This window comes from Python bivittatus, unplaced genomic scaffold (genome assembly GCF_059951505.1).
Source record: "Python bivittatus isolate LINGU-HERP-01145 unplaced genomic scaffold, Pbiv_v1 ctg000330_np1212, whole genome shotgun sequence".
In the NCBI taxonomy this organism is placed as follows: domain Eukaryota; kingdom Metazoa; phylum Chordata; class Lepidosauria; order Squamata; family Pythonidae; genus Python; species Python bivittatus.
In genome coordinates, this window is record NW_028277058.1 from 38017649 (window position 1) to 38039394 (window position 21746).

At 39.2% G+C, this 21746-nt stretch overlaps 1 protein-coding gene across 1 annotated transcript; it reads right to left on the reverse strand.

Annotated features, from left to right (window-relative positions):
- GGA1 (golgi associated, gamma adaptin ear containing, ARF binding protein 1) lies at positions 1–21275 on the reverse strand. The gene is made up of 17 exons (XM_007423221.4): positions 20894–21275; positions 19422–19506; positions 17064–17139; positions 15208–15306; positions 14704–14827; positions 10693–10793; positions 9828–9908; positions 9106–9243; positions 7293–7374; positions 6651–6758; positions 6153–6308; positions 4869–4933; positions 3774–3946; positions 3377–3657; positions 2822–2991; positions 1883–1993; positions 1–1695 (listed from the first exon to the last, which is right to left on the reverse strand). The coding sequence occupies exons 1-17, from the start codon at positions 20934–20936 to the stop codon at positions 1585–1587; spliced, it is 2004 nt and encodes a 667-aa protein (XP_007423283.2). The 5' UTR covers positions 20937–21275; the 3' UTR covers positions 1–1584.
- Positions 21276–21746: the final 471 nt, after the last annotated feature.

A 21746-nucleotide genomic window follows, 5' to 3' on the forward strand; every position in this document is an offset into this window, starting at 1 on the left:
TTCAAGTTCAAAAGGAAGTTTATAAATTACCAGTAGGAGAAAGACAAGAGACTTGCAAGACTACAATTCTATATAGGGTCCTCAGGCTATTTCAAGAGGTCCCAATTCTTAGAATGCACTTTAGGGAAGAATTTTTTTTTTTTATTTCTCATTAATACAGCAGATTTCACACAGACTATTTTAGGGCTGTTTTCTATGTGCAGAATTGTGTGTGTGTGTGTGTGCGCGCACACACACACACACACAAACAAACATACTTCAAAACCCAAATGAAATCAACTCTATAAAAAGAGTAAGGGGCAAAGATAAACCTGAAAAAGAGACTAGAAATTAAAAGTATCCAGTCATAGCAGAACCCAACTTTAGAAAGGACTTCCCATCAAAACCTACTAATTACAGACTGAAGAAAGTATACAACTCAGTTGGGTAAAAATGTTACTCACCATCTCAATCCCATTTATTGTTTTTGCTTATAAATCTTAATTTCATCCCTCTTGGAGCAACTTATTATGAAACCAGTTGAGCCTTTAACTCCTAACATTTCCATGGGCATTTTGCTTCTGAAAATAAATTGATCAGCCACACAGACTGCATGTTTCCCAGCCGAGCATCTCCGAGCATGCCATTTTATGGAAATGAGGACAGCTATAGCTGGTAATGAAGGGAAACATATTATGGGAACATCTCTCTCTCTCCCCCTCAACAACTACCTCCTAGCACTGTATTCTAATGGGTCTCAAAAACTGAATTAGGTAAGATGAAGCTAGAAGCTTTGCATACAACGTGGACCTGAAGATGGATCCTGCATCTTTCTGCATGCAGCGTGTTGGCATAGTCTGCTACCTTTCCCAGAAAAGGAAAGCATGGGGCAGAACAGTGTTGAGACTTCCATAATAATCTTTGTTGCCCATCATGTTAACTCAGTCTAGTTCTGGCTCCTACAGTGTTAACCAAGTATAATGAGAATTAGGCCAACATTCCTCCCCTTATCTAGCCTTTGGGAAAATAAGGGCCTCATGAGCAAAACAGAAACAGCTACCCTGTAGTCCTAAAGATGTTTAACTCACAAAGCTTTAAATGGGCCAACTGGTTCTCCTGTGATAAAATACTGGGTACTTATTTTGCTCCATCAAGCCTTTGTGTTGCAGCAAAAAGAAACAGAATCGATCTATTAACCTGCACATGTCAGGGTTGCTTGTGCAGAAGTGAAAGAGATGAATGATGGGAACATGTAAGGCCCAATATTACTTCAGTAGAAGGGGAGGCTGCAAGGAAGAAGATCTAAAGTGTCTCTTCAAAGCTCATCTGTGCTGACACTATTCCACTGAAGGAAAAGCATAATGTGAGACAACAAGATGAACATAAGGGACTCAGAAATCAAATAAGAACAGACAGCAACTCAATCATTCTTGTCCCATCAACCCCAAGACAGGCATCCCCTCTTGTTCTTCTCTGAGTCTCATCCTCCTGTGCCTGCCTTTGCAGTCTGAAAGCAGGGTCCAAACAGCAGCCAATCCTGGGAAGGCTCTGGTCCTAAGCGAGGCAGAATCTTTAGAAATTTGACACAGCATGCTGGCTGTGGCACTAGAGATTTCCCCATGATTCTGGAGGGGGGAACTGGTCCACGTCTCCCATTTCATTGTAAGTCTGATCTGCCATGGTGAAGGTCAGCTTGTATCGTAGTCTTACTTTTTCCTAGACAGACAAAAAAGTGTATAAGAATTAAGAGAAGGACTCTGGGATGATGGCTGAGATTTCTCTGTCAAGGACAATGGAATGTAAATATAGGGTAAGGAGTAGATTAGGGTTACTAGCACTTCTAAGGAAGACAACTCTAGGCAAAGAACATAGTCCACTTCATTCCCTAAGGAGGTAATGTTACCTTTTGTGGATTTGCAAGCAGGAGGACCTGGGTGATTGCTGTAGGGGGCACTATTGGGTTGAATGGTGGGAGCTCAGTCCCGGAGGGTGGCTGTAATTTCACTTTCATCACCTGCACAAATAAAAGCACATCAGAACAATTCAATGATTTAACCATTAAAGAACATGAATTGCCTCCATGCAGTCAGACAATTGCACTTCCTAGTTAGAAAGGTTGTGGGCTTTGTATTTCCCTCTGGAAAAATTGGATTGATAAATTAAATAAAACTACATCCAGCAGGTCTATCATTATTTCTCTAAAACATCTCCCTCTGGATCAGAAGTCTGATTAATAATATGACCTCTCAGATCTTTTAGTTCATAATTCTAATTTAAGTTTGTTTTATCGCCTTTATGAAGCATTAGATTTTTTGTCCTTCAGGAAGCAGAGAATGGGAAATATGAAAGCAATCATTGATTTTTTTAAATCTTTGACTAGCTAACCACAATTATTTCATGGAACAGGCTATTGCAATCAATGTGCCAAGGGCAGCATGGAAGTATATCAACGTATTGATCAGCCATGGGACTTTCTCCCTCCAGATCAACATGAATGTATGAAAGTGAAACCCTAACCTCAAACAAAAAGCAGAATTATTCTACTGTAACTGGTAGTAGTTCTCCAAAGCCTTAGTTTTTTAAAAAGATGTTAACATTTTAAACTGCTAATCAGCAATCCCCTTTTGAGTAAGAGAAAGCAAGGTATGAAACCAATGCCTTTCATGCCTTTTACCACTAAGTTATGACTTCTCCTTAACTCAACTGGAAAAATCAGCACAAGTTGTAGGCAAAGAGAACTAATAAGTAACTTCAGGAAGGGAGGTGACTTACTACTTCCTAAATGTCCTCAAACAAGTTAAAGTAGGTGAACATGGAATTTTCATTTGCATAAAGATATTACCTTGGGGACAGCAGACTGAAAGATGATGTTCCTAATGGGCAGAGGGGCTGTGCTCAGCATAGAGATGACCACTACTAGTACATCAGGCCGGTCAGGCAGAGAGTCCTTGGCAAAGTGAAAGAGGACACGGAAACCATGCTGGTCATACACAGTCACTGGGAGGATGTTGCCTAGCATGAAGTACCAGGAGAAGCAAAAAACACAAGAGAGAATATTGACTGGTCCATTCTAAAGAAGCAATCAGCCAGTGACTAAATGTAATTACAGTCAGGAGGTAGGAGTAGAATGTCCACCCCCCCACCCCCAAAATTCCACCTTCCTTAGCTTGGTTGCCCTTCGAATTTCAACTTGTGTAAACACAAATTTCAACTTCCCTCAACCTCCTTCCCTTGGCTTTCAAAAGCCAAGTCAAGATATTGTGGGTGTCTTACAAATGTAAGTCGAGAAGAATTCTTTGCACAAACCAGAAAAAAGGTTTTCCAAGTGACCTGCATAAATGAACTAAGCCATATACTTTGGAGTAAGGCCGTTCTCCAAGACTTTGCCCAAACTCACTTGGCTTGATAGATTCCAGAGGCACAGTGACATTCATCAGTGAGAATTCTAGGGGGGATGTGGAAGCTGGGAGACCTGCTGGAAGGCTTGCAGTTCCAGAAAGAATTGTTGACCCCTGAGGGGCCAAAACAGGTGCTGTTTTTTCCAAGGGGAGGGTGGCAGCAGGATTTGAAGAGAGATTTGGAAAGAGAGATGGAGTGCTATTAGTGCTCAGAGATAGGCTGGAAGTGCTCTTGTTTTGGAGATCACGCAGTGTTAACCGAGGAGGTGGCTGCTTCTCCCTGCAAAGTGTGAAAGAGAGTGAGAATTTCAAGAGAAAGGGCAAAAACTGGCTTTCCCCTCACAGACACTACTCCTTTTTCAGAAACTCTCTGCCCTTCCCCTCCTTGCTTCCTACCATCTGACTTGAAGAGACTCTGGGGGAAGAGACTGTTGTAACAGAGTCTTGCCCAGTAGATCCAGATCATCCATACCACTAGAGGCAGCAGGAGATGCAGGCAGTCCAGCATCAACTTTCCCCATTGGAGCTGGTGGTCCTGAAGGGACACTGACTTCAGGGCTCTCAGATGACTAAGATAAAAGAAGAAAAATTGATACACCTCCCCACAAAAGCACAGCCAAACTGAACAGATTAAGTACAACTCTTGGATAAAGAACTGACTCTGAACATGCAACATTGAGCGCTGAAAAATCCGTAGGTTTCTTTCACACGTTGATAGAGACTGCAAATAATTGCAGTCCTCCCAGATATGATCTGAAAAGTCCAGAGTTTTCTGCACAGCAGAACAGATTTGTATGGAGGCCACAATGTCTATACAATTCAAGGAATGACAAGGATTTGATTACTTATTTGTGGTCATCTCTATTCAGTGTGCCTTTTCGTGAAGCTTCCTAGCATAATGCTTGCATGGAAAAGGGGAAGCTCAAGTTGCTGGTCCTCTGATATCCCTTCCAAAAAAGTAAGTTCTCCCTTGCTTTACAGAAAAATAGTTGCGGAAAATGAGAATGGGAGGCTTGCTTCACACTTTAGCTGAATCTGCTTCAACTGAAATAAGACTCTTTCTCATCTTCTCAAATCAAGATCTAACAATTTGAAGTTACAGCAGACTCAGAAAACCAAGAACTCATGTTAGAGGATTTCCTTCATAAAAGTTACGTCTGTGTGGAAACTGCACACAACCTTGCTCAAGTACTTATGCTATAGAAATGTCATCAATTTCAACATGCAAGGGCACATTTATGGACCTAAATAATCAGCTGAAATAATCTACATGAAGATTTCCATTGGATAACCTGGATACATTTTGGTTGAAGCATTATTCTTGATTTTGACAGTCTCCGTGAAGTTCTGCTAACACTTAATACAATATGCTACATAAGCCTAAAGAATCTGCTGTCACAGCTTTATTATTCCATTGATCTCTAGTTCCAAAGTTATAGGGTTTATCAACCAATGTTGTCCTTTCAGCTTTCTGATAACCAAGCCCCTTACCTGGAAACTGTTCCACCCACTGTTGTCTGTACCTTGGACCGAGGAAGTTGCTTGATCAGTAAGCCCTAGACAGGGGATCAGAAAGAACAGGCATGAGAAGGGAGATCCCATTAATCTAAAAGTGAGGTGTCCCAAACAATATGAATTTATTGCAGCTGTATTCCTCTGCAATCTAGTAAGCCTCAGTGGCTTCCAGGATGTATAATATAGAAAACAAATTAAAACATCCAAGGGATGATTAAAATAGTAAATTAACTAACAGTCATAAAATCCCCCCAATACACAATATAATAAACTAAAATAGAAGAATAAAAGGAATAAAAAAGGTGAACGTGCATAGCGCAATGCATGAACTTAGCAAAATGCTCTCTGAAATAGTTCTATTTTAACATTTTCTGAAAACCAACAAGGAGGGCCTAGCTTGATCTCTGTCAGGATGCTATTCCAAAGCTTTAATCAGAATAGACATACATGGAAAATCACAATTCTACAAATATACATAGATACATAGATACATACATACATAACAGAGAAAAATCTTGTTTTCTTTTAATACTGATGTACTGGGAGAATTAGATCCTGAGCTTTTTCAATGGATCCATACATTTATCTCAGTTTTGGGCTAAGAGGAGCAGAGATTCAAAGCAGACAAGGGAGCTGGCCATGACCATAAGCACATACATATTAAAAAGCCATTTGTTCAGAATGTCATTGTTCTACAGCAGGATACAAAAAGGATGCAAGCATTCATTCATATATTCATTTATACTTTAAGGAAGAGTAAAATTAATACGTTAAATATTTTGACTGCTTACAAGTTGAGTCACATATGCATGGAATGATTATGCATGTATGTCTTAACTTTCAAGAACAAAGGAATTGTTAAATTAGCCAGTGAGTGCATGCTAAGAATACTATATTAAGAACATTTGTTAAAACAGATTTCTGCAAAGTATCACAACATATGGAAATACATTTCAGTATCAGGGGATCTTCAATGGGGTGCCCAGGAGTAACCCATGTGCTCACAAGCACCAGCACGGGTACTTGTTATAGAAGAAAAGCTACCCCAGAGCAAGCAACTGGTATTCATAAAGGTCTGCTAAACATTTGAGAAACACAGACATCCTGCAAGACCTGTTTCCACAGACGGCAGAATTTTAAGGAAACAAAGAGATTGAGACAATAAGTTCTTCTTAAATTCATTTTTAAAAAGTGTCCCCATTTGGCCCACTCTGCTCTGCTCACACGCCACGTTTAGAACCTGTATAAGCGTGGATTTACCTAGTGACATGAGCTCATCGTCCAACAGAGAGACGGTGCTGCTTTGCTCTGGCACAGTTGCTGAGCTACTGCCTGAGAAAGTTGGCATGGCTGGGTAGGCGGGGCTTGCAGCTGGCATGTCCAACCCCGACAGATCCAGAAGTGCAGAAGTGCTACCTAAAAAAGGAAACAAAGTCTACACCAAGAAGAACAGAGGAGCAACGAACACAGCTCTTAGCCATCACTCCCTTATGTCAGTCAAGAGATTGCTCTGCGAAAATCCCTACCCTACCTCAACTCCCCTCGGTTTTAATTTCCTGATTACTGCTCTATTTCCCCAGTCCTAGATTTGGACTAAATCAGAGTGAGCTAGTCATGTAAGATCACTTTTTGAATCCTAAGGTGGTATAGGAGATAAAAAGATTAAAAAGTCCAATCATCTTGCATTCAGATTTCTACTTTAGACAAGACCCTGACCCCTCTCCTCTTAGGTCAGCAGCTATTATCCAGCCTCCTCACCTCGGAGAGAACCTGCCATAGTTTCACCATTGATCTCCTCTCCTTTCACAAGCTGCTTGTACAAATTGATCACTTGTGTTAGGTTGTCATTAGCTTGCAAAATTTCAGCTGCAACAAGAAGATCAGGATTATAAAAATGAGGGTTCACAGGGTAATCAAATGTTCCACAACAATAGAGATAGAGCCTAACATTAACTTTTTTACAAGAATAAATAAAAATAATATTTTAAACCTATATTATTAGTTACAAGCCTTTAGTTGAAATAGTTATTTATAACATTTGGTTGACATACGGCTCATAATCCAGCCAATGTAAATAGAAAGGTTTGAATCCTCTTGATCAGTGTACGAGTGGCAAGACTACCCAGCAACCTATGAGCAATTCTGCTTCTACTCAACTAGCTAACCTGATTAAAACAGTGGAGACACACAGATGCTCAGCAGGGGATGAGAACAGAGAAGATGCCAGAAGTGGAAGGTCACAAAGTCTATGCACAAGGTAAGTCTGCCCTCACTTTAATCCAGGAACTCATGATTAGGAAGACTCAAATGGAATGTGAAGGAGTCTGTTGGCTTTCTAAAGTTTACCTGAAATTGTTCTGTGTGACTGGACGCTTGCTCAAAGGAAACTGCTGTACTTACCCAGTGCTTCGTCATTGTCCTCTGTGTCACTAGCAAGCCTGAAAAGCATGGGCCTCATGCGCTCACAGCGCTGATACAGCTCCTATAATGAGGAATGTTAAAGTTCAGCATAATTACATGCACTTCCAGGCATAAAGATACATAGTCAATTATCTGGGGTGTTTTTATTTTACTAATTACATCTGTGTGAACCTATTTGAAATTATAAAATTGATTCACATCAAAAGAACCAAAAGGAAAAAAGTAGAAGCGAAATACAAAGTGGGAAACCCACTCAGAAGAGCTCTGGAGTATCAAGAGACAGGAACACTGTGGCCTAAGAGAACAGATTTTTTGGATCTTGTATTTGGGTGATCTTGAAGCAACAGATCCTAAAAGAGCACCTGCCTTTTCATTCTTGCTCAGCCATTTGCAATTAACTGGGTGGCCAGAGGTGGGTGGGTGGGTTCATATTATTTGTGACTACACATGATAAGTCAAGGTTGAGGAGTGCACCTGAGTGAGATGCATGCATGCATACATGCTCCCATTCCAGTTTGGTAATTCCTCATTTTATTCATGGATTTATAACCTTTGAAAGGAGCAGGCAGTGTTTGTTCTGTAACTGATTATTTCAACAAGAGAAACAGTTGTAATTTCTTTTACTGGGCCATCCCTGCAACATTAACACCTTTTCTATCATTAATTGACATCACTTGCTAAATTTCAGGTTTAAAGGCTAAATTCAATGCTTGGATAAACACCATACATTGAATTAAGGTTTGTTTTAACGGTGCTTTTTGAAATAAGCCAAGAAATGGATTCATCCAATGCATTAAGCCAAACCAAGCAACTATCATAATGCCTTAGTAGTGCAGCATGTTTACTGAGGCTAATCTGGTAGACACAAATAGCCAAAAGGATGTTCTGCCCCCTTCTGGAGGCTAGTCAGATTAATCACCTAATCAGTTTCTGATTCTATCAGTCTTTCCCAGCCTGATACGTCTGGAGTGTTAGACTACCAGAATTCCCAACAGCATGCCCAATCTAGAAACTGAAAGGGTGTTAAAATAAATTATACATGACAAGCTATTCAAATGCTAATAATGATTAGAAAGGTGACCATGTTTGTTTTCTTTTGCTGCAATGGATAAGCAGTCCTGAGGCAGCTTAAAGATTAACAAGTATCTTAACATGTAGATTTTCTGTAGATTGAAGTCCATGTCAACAGATGTGGGGAATATTTCTGATGGAGTAGACTGTAGTGAACAAAACACTATGTCAAAAATGAAATGCGGTATAATGTGATCTGGAACCTGTTCAACTTAACAGTAAACGAAGCGATAGTATTAGAAGTAATTTAGATGGTATTATTTAAAAATAATAGTAAACTTGCTGAACATATAAATATATTAGCACAGTCGCACACCAATGTTTGCCAATCTTAGCTGGATGCAGGTGACTGATTTACTCATGTCAGAATGTGGTTTAAGCAACAGACACAAATGTAAAGCAGCCACTGGCTCAACAAAAAAATAATTAGGTAGCTGAGCCTCAAGGGTAACCGGGGAGATACTGAGAATTAGAAAATCAAGCTCACTGAATAGCTCTGTTATGTTAAGACACATAGACATTACCTCAGCATCAGTGTTTTCAATTATGCGTTCTAAGGGGATATTGGACTAACAATTTCAGCTTCTTCATGCAAACGTAAGGGGGACATTTGCTGCTTATTATGTAAGAATGCTACATGTATTCATAGTTATGAATCTCAAATCCTCCATTAGGACTTGTTGCAAAACAAAATGTAAAATATGGACATCTCCTTTCTCACTTTCATGAGATCCTCGCTGCTCTCCTTCATCTCTCCGTTGCTGTAGTTAGTCACCATCTCAGTCAGCAGTTTCACGTTGTTATTTACTTCTTCAATGGCATGCACTCTCTTGGAGATCTTCTCCATTCGCTTTTGGTCCTGGAAGAAGAGGAAGGGTTACAAGTGGGTCCTTTTCCTAATCCTTAGAAAATTAGAGAATGTAAAACATGGCAATCCTGCTTTCTTCAATGACTTTGAAGGGACCCCAGTTGACACCATCCAGTATTATTTTATCAGGATCACTGAATGCTACCTCAGCCCCCTAAGCAACCACAGACACTATGATATGCCACCACAGAAAGTTTTAATAGTTCACTAGACATGTATTTCAAGAACAGATTTTATTTCTGAATCTTGGAAACCTCTACCTTCCACATGCATAGGAAAGGTCCCCATGAAATATGTGAATACACTCAAATTTGAAAGCCATTTTTTCAATGCATCCTAGCTTTCCATTTTGCAAGCTGCTTGAATCAGTATGAGTACAGCAAAAGAGTGGTTTTATATTGGCAAAATCTAAACTGAAATCTCTGGTTAATAATACAGTTCGCTTGCTCAGACTAAGCTTGTTCACAAGATTGTGGTGAGAAAGATCCCTAGCAAGAAATCCTTGAAGAAAAGATTATTGAATAATGCCAATTACAGACAGATGGAGGTGGAAGCATGTCTCAAGCAAGGCTTACCTCTTGAACCATTTCTTTGATGAGTTTGTTGGCAGCTCGGAGATCTTCAGGATGGGAACTTTTAAGCAGGCGGGCCAGCATCTGCAAAGGCACAAAGATCAGAAGAGACCTCTGAGAACAGCTTACAATGGAACAGTGTCTGAAGGAATAGATACGAGATATGAGAACTGGATAATTTAAAAGCATTATTTCTCACATAATGCCATCTTTTTAAAACAACCAGACCTTTGGAAACCTCAGCCTCATGTGTTTTGATACAGACCAAAGATACCCCAGAAAATATTATAACCATCAACAATAGGGTAAGGATACATTTAATATTTTCTGCTTTCTCTTTAGAGCTGGGTTGCACTCTCTGTGATGTACTAAGATAGACAGCCAGATTTCAGGGGCTGTTTCTAAACCTGATTAAGGCAGGAAAAGCAGGACGTTTAGTGAACCTCTGATGTGTTGCCAATCTGTTTTAACAATATTATACTGAACTGTATGGGCCATTGTTATAACTATGCATACAGACAATTTCATCTTTTACCCAGACCAGGGCAACCTGGGCTCTCCAGAAATTGTCTGATTACAGATCCCACCAGTCCATTAAAAACAAAAACAAAGCAAAACAAAAAATGATCCAAACAATAGTCAAGAATGATGGAAACTGAAAAAAAACAGAGTATCAGAGGTTGCCTCATCCAAACATACTAAAATCTGCTAGTGTTAGTCCACTGCACTAACTATTTAAGGGTTCATTTTCACTTTCCACCCAAAGCGTTTTCAGGTGATGTGCTATCTTGAAAAGGCTAAGAGCTTCAAGTCTTAGATAAAGCAAAGGAATTACTGTAAAGTATCTAGCCAATGAATTAGTCTTTACCTTGGATTTCTCTTCATCATCAAAGATTGCATTCTTTGGCCTAGGAGGAGGTGGAGGGAAAGGTGCATCATCTGGCAACTTGGGGTCACATTTTACAATCCCTGGAAGGAAAGGAAAGATCCTACCAAGAGTTCTCTCTTTTTCTGCATAAAGAGTAGAAATGCATTGGAGAGGACAATTCTATCTGTATCCGAAAATTATAGATGTTAATATTACAACACCTCTTTCCAATGTACATATGAACAAGGAAAAAAACACAGCTGCCTCATCTCCACCAGGTGGCCAAAAGTAAGATCTTTTTAATAGACATGTTCCATATCAGGCCAATTTATGAGTCTCCCCAATTTGACCTCTTTTTCCAAGTAAATGAACGTCACAGTGAAGTAGACAGCTTCCCAGTTAAAACAAATGGAGGAACTACTGCTGGTTTCTCCTATTACCCATCCAACCATGGACAAGAGGTGGACAAAGCCTGCCTTCCAAAAAGTGAACTGTAAATCTTCTGAAGAGGTACAAAGTAGCAATGATTAGGGACTTTATTGTACTGAAATCTTTTGGAAGACAGAGCACCAAGCACAATCTTTCCAGAAAAATCCTGATTTGTCTTGTTGACAACTTTTTCCTTCAAAAGGTAGAGGAATGGACCAGAGAATTGACTATCACTGATGATATGAACTAATAAGGAAGTGGAAGAGCATAGGCGAAAGATACCATACAGTGCTCAAGTTCTTCATCTTAAAGACAGATAAACTCAGTGTAGTTGAATATGGACTTCAGTAACATGGATATTAATAAACTCAGAGTAATGTTAAGACTCCTATGGCAAGGGAAGCTAATGGGGAAAGGAGATCAAGATAGGTGGGCTCTCCTTAACAAAAGGAGATGCAATACCAAATACCATAAGAAAATACCAAATACCATGAGAAAAAAAGAAAGACAAAGATAGCAGAAGAAAATGTGTTTAATAAAGATCTGAATTTTTAAAAAAGAACACATATAGGGGATGAAAACAAGGACATGTCACCAAGAATACAAACAAATAGCATGGAACTGTAGAGAGGGTGTCTGGAAAAATAAAGCTGCTAAACTGAGATTGTACTGGAACAAAGACCAGTACAAGAACTAGGGCTTCTTTAGATAGGTTCAAATTAAAAGGAAAATAATCATATAACAAATGCTCAATGATGGTGTTAACATGCTAAAGAGTATCATGGAGGTGGCAAAAGTATTCACCTTTTGGCTCAGTCCTCTCAAACAAGTGAGTATAGATTTCACTAGGCAAATGTAAAGACCAGCATGAAGGAGCAGGATTGAAGCTTGGGACTGATGGAGACATTGTCAGGAAATTAATCAGTTCAAATCTCTAGGACTAGATGAATTATATACTGTGGTACTAAAGAAACGAGTTGATGGTCTGGCTGAAAGTATGTATTATCTTCAAAAAATTGTGGAGAACTGGGACTTCTGGGTGAGGAAAATGGCAAATTAGACAACTCTGAATGAGCGGAGATGCTGTTGTGGCAATGACCAATGGACCAGCGACAAGCTCAGTCTGACGGAACCTCTCCAGACAAGGAGAGGACGAGAGATTGCCTGTTTGTGCTCTAGGCTGTTCCTTGCGAAGAGACCACAGGACAGTGGTTCACCCGTGGGTCTGAGTGCCAGGAGATGAGGGAAGCCATTAAGCTCTCAGCTGCAGCACAGCCTTTAAGGACACTAAATTAGTCTAATCTCACTTTCTAATCATTTTAGGAATTACAATTATTTTAAAGTTAAAAGAGGTCTTCCAAACAAGTCTGAAAATCCACCTGGTGAGTAAAATTTCATCCCAAAATAGAAGAAAAATTAACTTACAGTTTAAAGAATTTAAGAACATAAAATAAATGGAAAAAAGCTAAATAAGAATTTAACCTAAGAAAGATTTAAATGGATTAAAGGACCAGATGAATTTGGAATATTAGGACTTTTGTTAAGAACTTTGAAAAATGGAGTAAATAAAACAAAACAACATTTCTGTGAGAACGTGAATTGTTGAGTCTACAAGGAAGGAAATTATTAGTGGAAACTTTAAAATAAAGAAACTTGAGATTTTGTGAATACAGGTAGCTCTCAGTTTAAGAACAAGCTCCATTCCCAAACTCTGTCCTTAAGTTGAATTTGTATGTAAGTTGGAACAGTATTATTGAATAATATTGTATAAGTAGTATTGTGTAATTAACTTGAACCTTTGTATATTTAACTCGACTCATTGTATATTTAACTTGAATTTTGCTACAATAGACTCTGTTCTTAACTATGGGTTGTCCTTAAACTGAGTGTTCCTAACCCTGTACAGAACTACCTGTACAGAAATGGGACACTAAAGGGGACTAAAGTTCCAGGCAGAAACTTGCAAAATGACAGGTAAAGGTATGATGCTCAAGACATTTCAAAGGATCTTTGAAGCACTGGGAGAAAAGCTTACAACTAAACTGACAGCAATGATTTTTACACCTGCCAACATATTTCTTGAAGAAGATTTTAAAGAAATCAAAGATTTCAAAGATGTAGAAGAGAAAATCCCAAATGATATAGAAATATTTTGAAGAAACTGTGGACAGAGATGATTGTTAGAATGGAAATACAAATGACATATCAAGAGATGGAAAATGACCTGGACAAGGACTTATTATTGGATTTACAAAAAAAGGTTTCTAGAGCCTTGAAGAAAACTTTGAGATGGGAGATAGAAAGTTGGAATGGAGATTTAACCTTATGACAGCAACTTGATGAATTAAAGATTAAGGATGTTTGAGAAAGGGAGGAATATAAAGTCAATCTATTTGATCAGGGTTAAAATAAGAAATGTCCTTAAAAATTCTGGAAACCCTTCATGGACTTTCTGCCAATACCTGGATAGAAATGACAGCAATTTTTGGATTTGTGACTGGATAAATGGGGGGGGGGGGTTATGGGAAGAAGTTAATTATGTATCTAACCACAATGGGAATGGGAAAATTTTAATTTGCTTGTACTTGTTGCAAGGAAGATAGGGAGTCACTTCTTTAAATACTTTTTTCCCATCCCTTCTCTCTTTTTTTTTAATTATTATTTTTTCTTTGCACTTCGTATTTTTTATTTTCTATTCGTTTATTTCTGACTTTAGTTTGTATTATCTTTTAGTATTGTAAAAGTCTTCAATAAAAGTATTTTTTAAAAAAGAAACATTGTGGAGAACTGGTGAAGTGCCAGATGAGCAGAAGAGATTAAATGTTAACTTTATCTTTAAAAAGGAGAAAAAGGAGGATCTGGAAACTATAAACCAGCCAGTCTAATACTGGTACCTAGGAAGTGACCTAAACTCCTTGAAAACAATGCAGTAATTAGTAGCGGTCAGCGTGGATTTGTAATAACATCTTCTCAGACTAAACTGATTTCATTTTTTTAATTTGGTAACTTTCTTAATAGATTGTGGAATGTCACAGATATAACTTGATTTCAGAAATGCATTTGACAAAGTACCTTCTAACATTCTGCTTAGTAAGCTAATTAATAAATAATCCAGAGTTCTCACTTGACCAGATTCAAATTATCATATTTTGGCAAAGACCAACTCTCTTGAGAAGTTCGTAATGCTGGGAAGATTGAATGCTGCAAGGTACTTCTTGGGATATATTTGTATTTTCATTTCTATACTTGCTGGGCAAATTAGACACACTGCTTACAAGTTAGAAACATGAAGACACAACAACAGTAACAAAAATTTAACATAAATGTAATGTTAATTATCTGCATCTTTAAGAGTCAAACAGCTGCTTCGAGGGCAAGCACTGGCCGAAAGAGGGATGCGTGTGCGTGTTTGCAAACACATGAGCTGGGGCTGAAGAAATTCCCAGTTCTTAACACCATCCCTTTAGTATTTCTGTAGTTCTGAACATAAAAAGCCCAAGGTATCAACTCAAGTTTGAAAGGAACTTCTACATTCTTGTACACCTATGTGAAAAGCTCTGGGCAAGGAAAAGTATATCCCACCTTGTTTTTTTAACATCTGATATGCTTCTGTAATTTTCACTTCATGAGAAAGACCCAATGTCCAGCTATACATCAGTTCCAAGATTTTGGATTTCACTTTCTCTGGAGTTCTGTTTCCTAGATACTGAGGAAGAAATAATCACATCTCATATTTAACATGAAGGAGTTAAAGAAAAACACAAGTGTTTGCTTCTAGGGTGTTCTGTACCAAGCACAAGATGAAGTGTCATGTGTTTGGTTCTAGATGGAAGGTGAAGACAAACACAACTGTTGCAATCCTGACAATATCAGACATTAATGGATTAAGCCACCATTAGCAATTCTTCATTTTTCATTTACAATATGCTATCATGGGACTAAAATTAAAATGAGTCAAAATACAAGGTTTTCTTAGTGATGCCAATAATATTACTTTTTATTCCACATGTTGAAGTATGAAATTGCTCTCTGTCACGTCTGCCTAAGTTACACTCTGAACCTGACATACTAGTAATAATGACTCACCTTTGGTGACACAACCTTGATGAGCTCATTAAGGAACCGAAACTTGCCAACTTCATCATGAAAACGCTTGCCACAGTTTTTCATACAGGCCTCTAGCACCTGCAAAATAGAGCGGGAAGTGACCCTAAAAGTTCACGTGCCAGTAGTTCCCCATTCTCTTCAGAATACAATAGAACAAGGGGACGGGGATGGGAACTGAGAAGAATGTTACTTAGAAAAGTATGTCTTCTGAAACTTTCATATTAACTTTTTTCTCCCTACTTAAAAACAACAATAATGCAAACCAGTCTTCCTCAACTCAGTGCCTTCTAGATATTGGACTATAATTTCCAGATATTCTCCTATGTCTGGAAAGTTCCATTTTGGGGAAGGATAATAAAGGTTTGCTCCTCTGCCAAAAATTACAAACCATGACCACAGATTTGAAAATAGATCACGTTTAGAGCTACACGTTTTGTGCACATTATCTTTCTTGTCTCTTAAGTACGGAAAAAATTAAAAGCAATCCCACCATGGCTCAGTACAGAATTAGCCACCTTGGGGCTATTGGGAGAGCATCACCTTATACTAACAACATGCTAAGCCAAAAATAAACAACCCATATTATGGCTTCCAGAACTCAGCTCAGGAATGCCTTATTCAGACAAATGTACATGAACATGAGCTAACAACCTGTTCTATAAAATATAAGTTAAATATGACACAAATTCTACTATGCCAGGAAAAAAAAGTGCCAGTTGTTCCCAAAGACTCAGAGACCTCTTATCTCTCATTTTGTTGTAGGCACAGATGACAAGAATTCATTGGAAACACCGAGCTGAGCACTGAACAGGAGTGTGCTTATTAGACACCTGATCCAAAATCTCAAATGTCAATAGACTTCATAGTCAGATGAGAATTTCCTCTTTCCCAAGTGATTACATACAGATAGCATTTACTCCTGCTAGAAGTAGATTGCAGTTAAAATCATAAAGAGAGGCTGTGGTCATAATTTGTGAGGATGGGAGTAGCAGGTTGTATCAGGGCTTTTTCAGTTACTTTAGAATTCATTACTTAGGACTCCCAACCGATATACATTCAGTTAAGGTTAGCTTTTAGAGTTCATGTATTCATACAACAATTGTTTCACATGAATGGGGAATATATTTATCAATTTACTATATTGTCTATGGGCAAAGGTCTCTGGATACTTTTTAAGTTAAAAACCAAAACACATACATGTTATAAAAATCTAAAATAATCTAAAACTGCCAGAGAATAAAACCAAAGTAAAACTAAAAGCAGTGCAAGAATCTAAAAATAGGTATTTTAAAGCTGAAAATTTAAAAAGCCTAGGAAATGCAATTTTCACTTGAAATGGAAAGGGCCATAAAAGAGTGTCACATGGCTTTTTCTAGAAAGGATGATGTCTCAGTTGACATACCAGTGCTGGAAAGACCCTCTCTTAATTAAGCCATAGTCATAAAAATATACAGTTATAATGAAGCCAAAATTCTACGCCTCATCATTCTAAAGAAATAATCAAACAGAACTGCAATTTTTCTAGAAACCAGAAAACAGTGAGGCTATGGCGTCTGTTCTCAAATACTTGGCATCCCATGAAAAAGAAAAGTGTCTGTATCTGTCAAAGGTATGGTCCTTGAAGTCAGAGTGCAGAGTGGGGTGTGGAGAGATAATAATCAACCTGAACCTCTCACATTCAGCCTTGATAATATCCTACTTTTCTTCCAACATATTCTAACACAACCCCCAAGATTGCATAAGTTATAATTCCTCAGATTCAGGTAGTTATCAAAAAGCATTGTTTCTTTCCAACTTGTAGTAAATCAAGCAGGATACAGTTCATGACTTCTTACTGTGAGAGCCTGAATGGCTTCCCATTCTTGCGGAGACTGGATCTTGTGGGCTAGGAGCCGAGTTGCTAAAGGTGGGCTGAAAGTGAGATATAGAAACAGTTAATGGAGTCACAGAAACTATTAATGAAGTACAGGTAGTCCCTGGGTTAAGAACACCCGGTTTAAGGATGACCAATAGTTACGAACAGAGCCTAATGTAGCAAAATCTGAGCTAAATACACAATGATTCGAATTAAATACACAATGGTTTGAGTTAATTACACAATATTACTTATACAGTATTACACAATTGTGAGGAAAATATATCTTTGGGTGAATCTTTGGTTAAAAGAGACAAGTCTCGTCACACAATAATACTGTTCTGGCTTACATACAAATTCGATTTAAGGACAGACCTTGGGGACGGAACTTGTTCTTAAACTGGGGACTACCTGTAGTAATATTGGGGAAAATGGACTAGTCTTACCTCCAACATCTTGGAAGCTCAAAATGGTGCACATGGGGTGAGAATTCCTCTCAAAATAACATTATGAAGGAGGTTAGTCTGACTGGCCCAAATTCACCCAGTAAATTCTATAGTAGAGCTGAGACTTGAATCTGGATCTCTCTAATCTCCATTTTATTTTAATTATTATACATTCATAATAACTGGTTAGCCACCATTCACTGGAGTATGATCTCTCAATCCAGAGGCTATTCTTTTCAGACCACCTTCAGATCACCTTGAGCCTGACACTTTATGAAAAATGAAGGTGTGTTGGTGAGATGCTGCCTATTGCTATATGAGTCTAAAATCCCACTTTTCCTTGGTGTAGTCTCCATATTTTTTATTTTCTATTAGCTGGCTTCAAGAAAATCTCACTGTTTCTTAAATTTTGCAAATGCTTTGTACCCGTTTTAAGATATTATACCACTTTTTGCAGCAAACACATGAGCCAAGGCAATTTCACAAATTGCTAAGTGATACTAAGCAATTGATTGAAGTTGACTTCTAGGAGATACGTGCTTGTATGGTCAAATTTTGATTATGACTCTAGTCCATCCCATAAAAACATACTCCTAGTTTTAATATCTTAGTGAAAACTCCAAGAAATCCAGAAAAACCTGTGCTGGAGAGCCTAACTACTGATAGAGAGCTTACAAGCAACATTTTGAAAATTCTTTTAACATCGTCTGTTAAAACAAAAGGCATCAATATAAACCGTCTATCCTTTATGCAAATTTGCACAATACAAGATATCAATCTACCCACTAACTGTAGTGTTTTTAAAAAATATCTGATTTATACATACCTACCCAGACAAAGCCTTGCTTAACTAATTGTTTTTACTATTTATTTTTTCTTTCACACATAGGACCTTTCCCCATTTGCATTTAACCACAATATAAACATGCTCTACTAATGTCTTGTTTTTGCTATGTCCCCATGACACTATTTTCAAATTGAACTCAGCTCATGAGTAAGACAGGCTTAAGTTGCATTTGGCTATCCCACCTTTAAAGTAGTGTTTTCCCCCTTAAGCCAGTGTGCAAGTGAGTAAAACCTGATGTGATTTGCTGACTATTCTGCAGGTGATACCTCAGAGATGGGGAGAGTTTGGCACCTATTGGCTACCTCAGGCTTCTGGAGCCCTGCCACTTCCCTTGGAATCTAAGGAATTATCCTCTGCTACCATTCTTATCTTTTTTCCCTCCAGGAGAAGAGAGCAGGTTATAGCTGCCAAAAACCATTCCACAGGTAGCTCTCTGTAGCCTGTCATACAGCTTATCAGCATGTAGGGAAGCAGCACCACAAAACAGGAGACTGGCTCTCTCAAAAAAGCTGCCCAGAGTTGGTTTGAAGTCATGGCACTGAAATCAAATCAAATACAAAATAAAAATCCTGCAGTTCTGAATGAGCACTAAACCCAGTGTCAAAACAAGCCAGCTTGATAGTTTACTGCCCAGTAAAGTGGAAAAACCACTCTGCCTTACAGGCAGATGCTGTCCACTGTGAATCAGGCTTGTAGCAGATCTATGGAGCAGTAGAGGTGTGCATAATAATGCAAAAGAGACTCTCTGCTTTGCTGGACAGCATCCCACATTTCATAGATCAGCTGCTGCTGATGAGAACTGCCTGGGAAAATTATGAGGATTTTGCAAACCTGGACTAGTGGGTTAATTTAGTAACCTACAGCTAAGTAAACAAAAACTTTGAACATTAGGCAAACACAAAAGGATGCAGACACAGCCATAAGCTTCCTCAGAATACTTCTTTGGGATTTTTCTTTCATTATGACTTTTTTTTTTTAGTAACAAGCCCAGATAAAATTGTGTAAACCCTAGATATTAGTCAAATATGAGATCAGGCATACTAACCCCTCTAATTCCTTGTTCAGCTGGTCACAAAAAGCACTGATGTTTTCCCATTCCAAGTCCTTATTTAGAGGATTTGTAGCTCTATCTGAATTGAAAGACAGAAAAAGAAGTTTTCTTTAAATATTTTTACTTGCAATCAGAAGTAATAAATAAGGGTCTGCCAGTGACCATTTGCCAATCATATTATGCAGAAAGGGAAGTTTTAAAAGCTTTATTGCAATGCTGCTACCAGACACAACAGAAATGAGACAGCAGGGAGAAGCCATAGTTAGTGGTAATCCATGTATTTAGATAACAAAGGTCCCAGGCTTAGTCTTCAATAACTTATTCTAACCTTGCAACAAAAAATATATCTATTTAACATTTGGGAGTGTTGCTAAATGAGTAGACAGTCCTGAACAAATTGAACCAAACATCTGGTTCAACATAAGGTAGCCCTACGAATGGAAATTGGAACATGAAGTGATAGAGAAAAAAAATTAAGTTGTGCACATTATTCCTGAGAAGATACCAAACTCAAGTCTTATTTGTCTATGCTACCAACTAACAAATGTTCATTTTTTAAAAATGCAAATCAAAGCCCTCTCAAAATAATTGATCATTATCACAATGTCACCTCAACTCAATATTGCTGCCATCTGCACTATAGCCAGGAGAAGAAACTTGCTACAGCTTCCATTCCTACAAAATAGAAGAATATATAGTATTCATCTACTCTGCCAACTGCAAGTTTGATTAAAAAATAAAGCTGTCAGACCAAAAAGGAGGGGGAAAATGTCACAGCATGAACAGATACTAAAGAAGCAGCAAGGCATTCTACAAATACACAGAATCTGCTGTACCTTAACAATTAAAACATTGCACAAAAACTTTTGGGGGCCAAAGTTCCCTTCACCAGTTTTACAGGTATTAAGAACAATCATTTTGCAAATTACAAACTACCTCATTTAGGGGAGTTCACTGCAACTAAATATTACAAATATCCCCTCGAACATGCCTTGATTTTGATGAATTATATTTAACACTAAACATGTTCCGAATTCTCTTTCGAAACCAATGTTATCTGGTACCAGCGATATATTTACTGTCCATATCGAGTATATGATTAAAGCAGCACCTCTTTCTCGGGATTTGGTTGTCTGATCGGACTGAGCCACTTACAAGCTTCACTTCTGGACACAGTAACAGACCCTAACCTCGGCAGTCGGTGAGAGGTAACTCAGGTTGGGCCGGGCAAGAGTAAAAAATCTCCAGGACTAAAGGGGAGACGGGGGGCAGAGGTCTCTTCCTCGCCCAGCAAACACGTCTGTCCGCGGCAACCTTTTCCCAGCAAGCAGCGATCCCAGGATGAGAAAGGGGAACCGGAGAGCACGTGAGGGCGAGCGGGTCACGCGAAGAAGAGCTGCCTCCGAAGCAGGCCCGAAGCACCTGCTGCCATTAGGGATAAACCCGGGCGGTCCTCCCCAACTTACTGATCCTGGACTCCAACGTCTCTGCCTCCATCCCGGGCTCCATCGGCTCCAGCTCGGTTGCCCCGCCCCTCGCTGCCGCCGCCACGGTCGCCTCGTTCAAAGACTCAGTGCTCTTGCCGCCCTCCGGCTCCGGCGGCGCGGAGCCATAGAGAAGAATCGCCGAGAACCGTCGAGAGGGCCGTTCTGGAAACAATAGAGCTTCGGAAGTTATGGCCGGAACGCCCTCTGGGAGCGGTGCAAAACTTGCTCACAACTTCCTCCTCCGAATCACTGAGACATTTTTATCTCTATGATATAACACTCAGCAACGGAAGCCGTTGACAGAATATCATAGAGAAGGACCTTTGACTACGCTAGAACTCTGCCTTCTGATTGCCTGCGTCAGACTTCTCTGGCGGGTTTTGACTGGAGCGGAAAGAGACTTCGCTATAACTTCCGTCTTTAGTGCCGTCCCCTTGTTGACAAGGGACATTGTTGTCATAAGTCATGCTTCAGGAACAGAAGCGGAGTCTTTAGTGGTGCATTCTGGGAACTGTGGTCTCATTGGTCAAAGCAGACGGGTGGGGTCGGGAGCGGTCAACAGGGGAGCGCTGTTTTTTCCGATTGAGTATTTTTCAGATGGGTTGGACTACCAGACCCACAGTTCCTAGCGAAACGCTTTGCTAGAGCGTTCCGAGCTTGAAACGGTTTCTCTGTCCGCGCACCTTAGAGACGGTTGCAAAGGAAGCAGTGGGGCCCCTGCGCGAAGAGAAGAACGCGCTTTGGGCTGATTGTCCACTGAAGAGCGTGGCTGGAGGCGGGCGCTGAACGTCCGAACGTGCTTTCGGAGATCAGGTGCTCAAGAGCAGGTTTA